Source organism: Octopus bimaculoides, chromosome 6, assembly GCF_046866305.1.
Source record: "Octopus bimaculoides isolate indiv1 chromosome 6, ASM4686630v1, whole genome shotgun sequence".
Classification (NCBI taxonomy): Eukaryota; Metazoa; Mollusca; class Cephalopoda; order Octopoda; family Octopodidae; genus Octopus; species Octopus bimaculoides.
The window spans coordinates 118,826,969-118,837,793 of NC_142933.1; the positions used below are offsets into that span (position 1 = coordinate 118,826,969).

The 10,825-nt window shown below is 36.6% G+C and overlaps 1 protein-coding gene across 8 annotated transcripts in view; it reads left to right on the forward strand.

The window, feature by feature from the left end:
* LOC106881073 (organic cation transporter protein) overlaps positions 1 to 10,825 on the forward strand; it is a 322,600-nt gene that overhangs the window by 279,173 nt on the left and 32,602 nt on the right. For all 8 annotated transcript variants that reach the window (XM_052968537.2, XM_052968543.2, XM_052968540.2 and 5 more), the window contains 2 exons: positions 3,785 to 3,870; positions 9,198 to 9,300. In XM_052968537.2, the coding sequence (XP_052824497.1) occupies positions 3,785 to 3,870; positions 9,198 to 9,300 (189 nt within the window). The remainder of the gene's footprint in view (positions 1 to 3,784; positions 3,871 to 9,197; positions 9,301 to 10,825) is intronic.

A 10,825-nucleotide genomic window follows, 5' to 3' on the forward strand; every position in this document is an offset into this window, starting at 1 on the left:
AACAAGCAGCTAACTCTTCCTATCTTGTTACAGGTGTCCTATTTACTGAGTGAAATGTTCTCAAGTGTGTCAAAGCCTTTGTTGTATTAAACAGATGAGAAACATTTCCTTCAGTTGATATGTCTGCATATTTTACATTTTACCTGTGAGAAATTATGAATTTGAATACAAATTAATGAAACCTAATTCAGCTGAGTTTTCAAGGAAAATCTACAGAACACATAGGGTGATGATGTAAAACTCATTACAGCTGTATTTACAGACATGAGCTCTAAAACATATTTCATTTGTGAATTGCAGTCTGAACTGTTCCTGCAGGAATGAGCTATAAAGCATACTTCAGCTTTGATTACAGAGATAAACTCTAGAACATATTTCAGCAATGTCTATACGTCTGAGTAATAGAAGTAAAAAGGATGAGTCTATCACTCAAAGGTTTTCAGTTAAAAAACAAAACAACCATGGTTGTTGTTCTTTTTTTTTTTTTCTTTTCTTTTTTTTTACATATTTGGGCAATACACTTAATTTTCCATAGCTCAGATCACATGGCTGTTGGAAATAATTATGTTGTGTAGAATATATGATTATTCAACCTGCTAAAAAATGCAATGAGATCTCCCTCAAATATCATATACTTCTGCCTTTTAAAAAAATAGCACTTTGAAAAATGTAATCATAGATACACTATTCTTGAAAACCAAGCTGAGATAGTTACAGCTGGAATACTTTTAATTGTAAATCTAATCAATCAACCTGGATGTTCTACTGGATTAAGGGTGAGGATGGGGTAGAAAGGGTATTTGTGTCTGCTTGAAACTACAGTAGCACTTTAAAATAATTAGCAAAAGCTTAGTACATGCTTCCAAGTCATACACATTTGTAAGTGACAGCTTTGGTTTGTTTGGGTTTGGGTGCTGAACCAGGGCTGACCTGGGGTTAAATAACATCATAAGGTAAGCTGGCCATACATTAAGCTAGACAAAGCAGCAAACTCATAATGCATCTCTTCAACTTTACTGGATTCAAATCTTGCTGAGGTCGACTTTGTCTTTCTTTCTTTCAGGATCATTTTCACATTGGGGTTGATGTAATCAGTTAGTTCTCTCTCTCTCTCTCTCAAATTTCAGGCCTTGTGCCAATAGCAGAAAGGATTATATTAAGGTAGAGATTTGCCTCCCATCTTCTATAAACATCACCTCTTGAAAGAAATATTTCAAGAAGTAGTGAGAGGTGTCCATATTCAAGCTAAATATGGGAAACATTCATAGGTTTGTAAAATCTTTACAGTATAGACATGTGAGTGTGTTGGATAGAATACCTCGCAGTATTTTGTCCAACTGTCTTCACTCCAAATTCAAATCCTGCTGAAGTCAACTTTGCCATTAATACTTTTGGGGTTGATAAAATAAAGTACCAATCCAAGATGTGCCTTGTGGCATCTATTCCAGCTCATTACATTTTGACAGCAAACCTCTGTGGCAACACAGGTGCCAAACTGTATAGGTCCAAGTTGGAAGCCTTTCCCTTGGATAAATATTGGTAGGTGGAGCATGGAGACTTGCATGCATGGATAACTACTAATCTTCCTCCCCAAAAAATCTTGCACATGCCTGAAGATGCATGGTCAATATTAACTGATGGAAGCCCTACAAACTTAAGCAAACTTGATCAGTGAGAATTTAAAGATTTTGCCAAGGACGAAAAACATGCTTGGTGCTTCAAACCATCAACTTTTTAAATCCAGTTCTTGTATATGAAATCACTTAAGTGAATTTGATAAGTTATAATAGTGCAAACGTGCTTGTGTAGTTTAAAAGGTTTCTTCTTAACCAGACAGCCATGTGAAGTGGTTTGAGGTTCAGTTCCACTCTGCAGCATCTTAAATTAGTGTCTTTTATTAGCTTCAGCTGCAATTAGGGATGGTTTGTATAGCAATAACAGAAGGTATTTGCCGAGAATATTCACACACATGAATCAAAAAACTCAGTTTTCAGCAATATAAAGTTGCTAATAACATTACCAACCAGCTTTTATTCTAATAGTAGTCTCACTTTACTAAAACTATTCTTCTCTTTGTATTTCAACTTCTCTACATATTTTTTGTGCTAGTAACCAAATTCAAATTACCCCAAGTACTTAGAACTATCCTTAATTTCCTTTCTTGTAAACTTTTCTCTTGTAATTCTATTCCTTTACTTTTCACTCTGTTTTATTTTGTTTCAGTTTTTTTTCTTTTTTTCTTTTCTTTTTCCATTGACAGAATTAAAGCATTTTCCAATCCCAATATCTATCTCAATATCTTCTCTGAAACCAAACACTATTTTTATTGTAGAATCTGTTTGATCTGCACCATTTTTTCTATTTATTCAAATCATCTAAAATGAAACTCAGTTGATATTATACAACTTCTCTCTCAAAGAATGACAATATCTTCCTTTTTTTTCTTATTCTTCTTTCTTTTGTTTTCTTATTCTTTTCTTTTCCCTTTCATCCACTTTTACATCTTCTTCAACTTTTACTTCTTCATATCCTCTTGCATTTCCACCTCATTTTCTGCTCTTTTTCTTTGGTCTCTCTCACATTTTCTCTTCTCCACCTCTTCCTCCCCTTCTGCCTCATCTTCCTCTTCCCCCTCTTCTTCTTCCTCCCCTTCTGCCTCATCTTCCTCTTCCCCCTCTTCTTATTCCCCTTCTGTGCCAAAATTTGAAACCATTATTGCTGCTGCTGCTGCTGCTGCTGCTTTTGCAGTGAGCTTGAAGAATCTCTTGCATGCCAAGCCAAATACTTAGCAGTATTTCGTCCACTTTTACATCCTCAGTTCAATTTTCACCAAGGTTGATTTTGCCCTTCATCCTTTCCCCTTAATTATTAGCCTTGTGCGAAAAAAACTGGCACACCATTAGTTGCAACAACAAGGGCTCCAGTTAATCTGATCTGATCTTCAGAACAGCCTGCTCATGAAATTAACATGCAAGTGGCTGAGCACTCCACAGACACATGTACCCCTAATGTAGTTCTCAGGAAGATTCAGCGTAATGCATAACGTAACAAAGCTGGCCCTTTGAAATCCAGGTACTACTCATTTTTGCCAGCTGAGTGGACTGGAGCTACATGAAATTGTCTTGCTCCGGGACAAAATGCACCATCAGGAATCAAGCCTACTCTTCTAAATCAGGAACCATTAAAACCAGCAAGCTGGCAGAATCATTAGAACACTGGAAAAAGTATTTTGTAGTATTTCTTCAGGCACTTTACATTCTGAGATCAAACCCTGTTGCAGTCAACTTCGCCTTTCATCCTCACTATTGACGTAGCCAATAAAATAAAGGTGGAGGCACAATGGTCCAGTGGTTAGGGCAGTGGACTCGCGGTTGGAGGATTGTGGTTTCAATTCCCAGGCCGGGCATTGTGTGTGTTTATTGAGCGAAAACACCTAAAGCTCCACGAGGCTCCAGCGGTGGGTGGTGGCGACCCCTGTTGTACTCATTCGCCCCAACTTTCTCTCACTCTTTCTTCTTGTTTCTTGAGTAATGCTGCGATGGACTGGCATCCCGTCCAACTAGGGGGGAACACATATGCCATAGAAACCGGGAAATTGGGCCCATGAGCCTGGCTAGGCTTTAAAAAGGTGAGAAAGAAAGAATAAAATAAAGTACCTGTCAATTACAGGGGTGAATAGTATCAACTATACCCACTCCCATAAAAATTGTTGGTCTTGTACTTAATTCAGAAACCATTGTTGTTGTTGTTATTATTATTGTTCTTCTTATTCAAACTCTTGCAGGTTACCTCGGAAATTCATCGTGACAGGGTGTTTGATAATTGGTGGTGCCTGCTGTATAACTGCACAACTCATACCAACAATCCAAAGTAAGTAGGATTTAGATTTCACGTTCTTACGACATCAATTTTATACATCTTTAACAATGTACATGGGATCAGGATGTGTGTGTATTTATGTGTGTGTGTGTATATACAAGAATATATATATATATATATATATATATATATATATATATATATATATGTATGTATATGTATATATATATATATAACATACATACATTTATTAATAGATGGATATATATGTGTATGAGTATATATATATAGAATGGAAAAATCTAAGAGACTTACAACAGGACAAAAGCCTTACTATCAAAGAAGCTGACAAAGGTAGTACTGTAGTCCTAATGAACACAGATTTTTACAAACACCTAGCACTCTCCTTACTAAACGATAACTCCTTCTATGAAACTATCACCAACTATAAACAACAAAAAACTCTCAAAAACCTCACCACCCTTATACTCCAGCAAGGTCAAGGACTCACGGACAAAGAAAAAGATTACATCACTAATTTCAAATGCAAGCCCAGCCTCTTCTATGGCCTCCCTAAAATCCATAAGAACAAATCCATCACCGAAGCTTGCAAACTCTCCTCTGAAATCTACATCAACATCAAGGCACCGGAAGATTTAAAACTAAGACCCATTATAGCAGGCACCTCCTGCGAAACACATCGCTTAAGCAATTTCTTGGACATTCTTTTGAAACCTTTCCTAAGCCACATCAAAAGTTACATCAGAGATGATCTTGACATGCTCAATCACCTCCCGAAAACAACAAACGAGGAGTCACTCTTGGTGTCTTTTGACGTGGTCAACCTTTATACAAATATCCCTCATGAATATGCGATTGAGGCAATTAAATTCTGGCTGCACAAACACCCAGAAACATTTCCTAATCGCATCAACACAACTTTCATCATAGAATCACTTAAGTTCATTCTGACCAACAATTACTTCCTGTTTGCAGACACATACTTTCGCCAAAAATGTGGTATCGCGATGGGTACTAAAGCTGCACCAGTCCTTGCGAACCTCATAATGGGTTTTTTTTAATTAACACTATATGAAACCTCACGTCAGAAATTTGGACACCTTTTCCACATCTTTTTAATGGATAACTGGAAAAGATATTTGGATGATTGTTTCATCATATGGAATGAACCCTATGAAAAACTTCTAGAATTCAAATCCATTCTTAATAACATACATCCCAACATTCAATTCACTATGGAATTCAGCAAACATCATCTCCCTTTTCTTGATCTCTTAATCATAAAAACACCTAATAACCAAATCACAACCGACATCTACCACAAACCTACAGACTCACAACAATACCTCCTTTTTAGCTCATGCCACCCAAAACACACCAAGATAAATATCCCCTTTAATTTAGCTAAAAGAATTTGCACCATTGTCTCTGACCCTACCACTCGAGAAATACGCTTACAAGATCTCAAAAAAACACTGTTACAACGCCAATATCCCTCCACACTCATAGATCTTGGAATAAAACGTGCCAAGGAACTTGACAAAAACACACTAAAAACCAACCAACATAATAACACACCCAACCCCAAAATACTTCCATACATCTCCACCCATAACCCCAATAACATCGAAGCATTCACCATAATTAAACAAAACCTCCCCTTACTCACCACAGACCCGAAAATGAACAATATCATTAATACACACAAAGTCCTTAAATGCAAAAGACAACACAAATCTTTGAAAACATTATTAACCAATTCCAAACTACATACACCACTTCCACCCCCATCAGTTAAAAAATGTGCACGCCCTAATTGTGGCACCTGCCCTTACCTACTTGAAGGCTCTGAATTTACCTTCAAACGAGGAACAAAGTTTAAAATTAAAACCAATTTCTCTTGTTCCTCGAGTAACCTCATTTATGTCCTTACTTGCGTAGGTTGCCAAAACTTCTATATCGGACAGACGAGCCTCCCATTACGTAGAAGAGTAGCTGTCCATAAGGAACAAATAAACCTCCCCCAATACCGCCAAATTCCACTCAGTGGCCACATAGACTCTTGCGCCAGAAACAAAAACCCTAAATTCATTATATTCCCTTTCTATCAATGTAAAGACAGAATCTCCACACAAGAAAGAATCAACAAGGAGAATCTTTTCATAGAGAAATTCCAACCATTTCTTAACACACACACCCCTCAGTGACCTTATTTCTCTATGAACAGACACAAACTTCCTGTTTTGAAAAAAAGAGCTCATAACTCTAACTAAAAACACTTGTCTCCCCTTACACACACTTCCTGTTTTGACACCACATTTCCTGCTTAACACAAACCTTTAACCCTTTTTTTAAACCTAACAAAACTCAACTCTCATGCATCCTTATTTTTCCTACCAATTTATACATGAACTACTATTGAACTACAAAAGCTCAAAGACAATATAATGTATGGGTATATTTATTTTTTTATATATTATTGTTTTATATATTATTTTCTTCATTTTGTACTTTTTTGTACTTCTTTGTAAAAAAACATTTTCATTCTCCTTCTTGATAATTTGCTTCATCGCAATGAAAACCGGTTAGAATAAATCTTAATTAAATTATGCTCCCAGTTCAGCATTCTGGCTTTTTTACATTTTCCTATATATATATATATATATATATATATATATATATAGTTATAACTTAAATATATACATAAATATATGTACACTGTGTATATTTATATCTATCTACCTATCTATCTATACATATATATATATATATATATATATATATATATATATATATATATATATATATATATATATATATATATATATATATATTCATACATGTATATAGTATATATGTATATAATTGTGTAGACATGTTTGGTTGTTGGTTGTGTGGTTTGTTGGTGGTTCATTAGAGGAACCAGCCCCTAAAGTTTTCCAGCAATATAATTGCAAGTGCAATTAAGGATATAAAATCAGGAAAAGCTGCTATGCTGTCTGGTAAATCATTGAGATGTTGAAAATATCTGATAAGGCAGATTGTGCACTAGTCACTCGCACAATCAATCATGTAGCACAGGGAGATAATACATGAAATGATTACCATAGTAATGTCATCATCATTGGCACAGGTTCAGGGGCTGTGTTTACTTGCCAGCCACAAAGTTCTGGGTTCAGTTCTACTGTGTGTCACTTTGGACAAGTGTCTTCTGCTATAGATCCAGGCCAACCAAAGCCTTGTGAGTATTTGGAAACCGAAAGAAGCCTTTCATGTGTGTATGTGTTTGTGTTTGTTGCCACCATCACTTGGCAACCAGTGTTGGTTTGTTTACATCCGCATAACTTAGCAGTTCAGCAAAAGAAACTGATAAAATATGTACCAGGTTTTAAAGAAAAAATTAGTGCTGGGATCAATTCATTTGATTAAAAAAACCTTTGAAGCAGTGCTCCAGTATGGTCACAGTCCAATGACTGAAACAACTAAAAGATAAAAGGAGATCAGCTGCTACAAGACCAAAGAAGATGCTCTAGAACCCAGGCTCTCAATGTAGGTGGTACCACCCACTGAGGGGATACTGGACATATAGAAGCAGGTGTGTTAGGCTTCGGGAGGTGGTGAGGTAGCATAATTAACATAAATATATTTTACCTTTAGTAGTAATTATATTATACCTGATAAAACTAGTAATGGTTATTAAAATAAAATGAGACTTCATCAGGCAAGTGATTAACTTACAATGTTTAAAGTAAATATCCAGCTTTTGTCTTTATTAATTTTTTTAATCATTTCACTGTTAAAAGCTTAAACAATACATTTTAGAGTAAAATTTATAAATTATCATCCATATTAAGTAATTTAGTCAAGATACCTCACTCACCACTTTGGTAGGTGCTAGGCATAACAACTACTTAAGGAGTAGGTGGTGGGGCTACATCCAAAATGGTTAAGAACCACTGCTCTAGAGGAAGGCAACCATTACTACATTAAGTTTGATGGACCAGGTTATATGCTTATGTATTAAGTTCTGATTTAAGATACTTGAATAACACTGTGTAACAATTTTTTTGTTTTGCCTTTGGTCAGTAATTGTTATTTCTTATTTGTTTCCATCTAGAAATCAAATGGAATGACTACTATTCCCTTCAAACTTTGCTTTTGTGACCTGGACATCAATGTTTTGAAACTGATTTTTTTTTTCCATTACATTTCAGACAGGTTCAGCAATGAGTTGCTGAGGCAGAAATATCATAATACCAAATATTCTGTTTGTCAGTTGCTTGACCTCAACCACTAGAGCATATCGCTTTGTGGCTAACAATATGTACATCTCTGATCATGAGTCGGAGAGTATCATAACCATGTGTTGAGAGGGATCCTATGAATAAATGTAACAAAAGCAAAGTTTGAAGAAAATATTAGCCATTTTTCATACTTTCTAGGGATAAGCAAATTGGAAATAACAGTTGCTACTCATGGACAAAACTCATGTTACACAGTGTAATTGATTTAAATAACTACTTTGGATATTGTAATGTAGTTTTAAACAAATTTCTCTTTACTTCAGTCACAGAAAGATGGCTATTCTCCCTCCTCCATACTCCCACCCACTTCATTGCCGAATGCTTTTAGATAGGGTGACCAGCTGGGAAACTATCTTCTGCAAAGCTTAAAGTAATTTAACCAAAGACATAAAACAGACTTTCATCTTATAATTGGTCTTTTATGCACCCAGGAAACTGTTGCTGCTGTTAGTCTTCAAGCATTTAAATCCTTTGTGTGTGTTTTATAGTTGTTGTTGTTGTTGCTGTTGTTGCTGTTCCAACAAACCAAGTCTCTGTAAATTCTATTAAGTCTTCTGGGGAAAGGAAAGTTGTCACACCTTTCCATTATTCTTCCACTTAACATTTCAGATGCTTTAATTCTGTGTTTTAAAGTAAATTTCGTTCCTCTCATTCATGTTACTCAAAATTAATACATTTATACATTTACAAGCATTAACCACTGTGGCCAGTGTAAGCCATGCCTCCTCTTATGAGGCAATTTATCTGCTGTCTCATGTATACATATAAACAGAATTACATACATACGGTCTGCCTCCCTGTAGCTTATAGACTCACGAAAACAGAGTTTACTCAGGTTTCCAAATTGTTTAATCAACTGAGAATACAAGACTCCCCACTGAATTATGGGGTTTATCCCTGACTGCTACTGGTACACATTTTCAACTGAATGGACTAAGACAAGATGAAATGAAGTATCTTGCCTAAGACTCAAAGGCACAATTTACCATCATGCAGCCAACACCTTCACATAAATGCTTACAAAGACAAATAACTATTTTTCTCTTTTTACAGACATTTTATCTTCCGTCTTCTTCATAATTGGGCGCTGTGCATATGCAGGACTAATGAGTACCCTGTTTGTCTACACCTCAGAGTTATTCCCCACTGTTGTCAGGTAAGTGAAAAGTTCTTCAGCTTTTGCATCTATTGTGTTTTGATATGCTTCTTACAATGGGAAGCACCAATTATGTACCAGATGGGAATAGCAAGGCTTCTAAACTGGTAATTCTATCAATGAACTCTACTAGTGATATCCTCGTCTGATCCACCTGATTTGCTGATCTTGCTGCCAAGATGGACAAACTCACTAACATCCTCCACAGGTACCCCCTCGATTGTGATTGGCTCTTCCTGCTTGTTGTTGATACGCAGCACTTTTGTCCTTTCCTGGCTGATCCTCAAGCACACTCGCCGTGAACTTTCTCTCAGGTGGTCTACCTTATCTTGCATGTCTTGCAGGCGATGTGACATTAGCATGAGATCATCTGCGTAGTCCAAGTCCTCCAGCTTGTTCATCAGTGTCCACTGAATACCTTTCCCGGAGGTAGCGTAGGCCGTCCTGGTGACCCAGTCCAGCACAACGAGGAACAGGAGTGGTGACAACAAACAGCCCTGTCTGACTCCCGTGCTGACCCTGAATTCCTCCGACAATCTCCCAGCATGGATGACTTGGCAAGAAAACTCCTCATAGAGTAATGAAATAATGCCCATGATTTTCTCTGGCACACCATAGTGTCATAAGATGCCCCAGATTGTCTGCCTGTCCATGCTGTCAAATACATCTTCTCTTGAGTATCTTTGACACGTAAAAAACACCATTCAAGTGTGACTGATGCCAGTGCCACGTCAGTGGCACATAAAAACATCATTTGGGTGTGGCTGATGCCAGTGCTGCCTGACTGGCTCCCATGCCAGTGGCACATAAAAGTACCTACTACACTCTCGGAGTGATTGGCATTAGGAAGGGCATCCATCTGTAGAAACCTTGCCAGATCAGATTGGAGCCTGGTACAGCCTCCCAGCTTGCCAGTTCTCAGTCAAACCGTCCAACCCATGCCAGCATGGAAAGTGGACATTAAACAACGAAGATGATGATGATGATGATGAAAGTAGAATTAAGAAATGTATGACACAAATTTCTGTGTTTGTAAAGTAGAGTTTAATCCTTTTAGTAACATTCCATCTGGAACAGTCTTTGGTTCTTGGATACAAATTTTTTTGTAGAGTGTTTATATTTAAGCAGAAACCTTCTAATATAACTTTATCTAAGAACTTTTGTTATGGTATGTTCCACAGATATTTTTATAATGAAAAACTTCATTTTGTTGAATCTTTTAAAATTATTGATTATTTCCAAAATTAATTGAAAAGCCTTGGCAGTATATTTCATTAGAAATATTGCATTGATTAAATCAGTTGAACAGAATTGATAGCATGTATTATCGTAATGTATCTTGGTCTCTGTACACTAATTAAATTCAAAACAGGCAGAGAAAAATATTTCTATGAGAAGGACACAGAACATGCTTGTGCTATATGTCTCACCTACATGTGAATACTCCATGTGTAATTCGACCCTTCCTAGATGCATTTGCCAAGGAAAAGGGACACACAATGGAGCGCTGCAGCATATTATATGG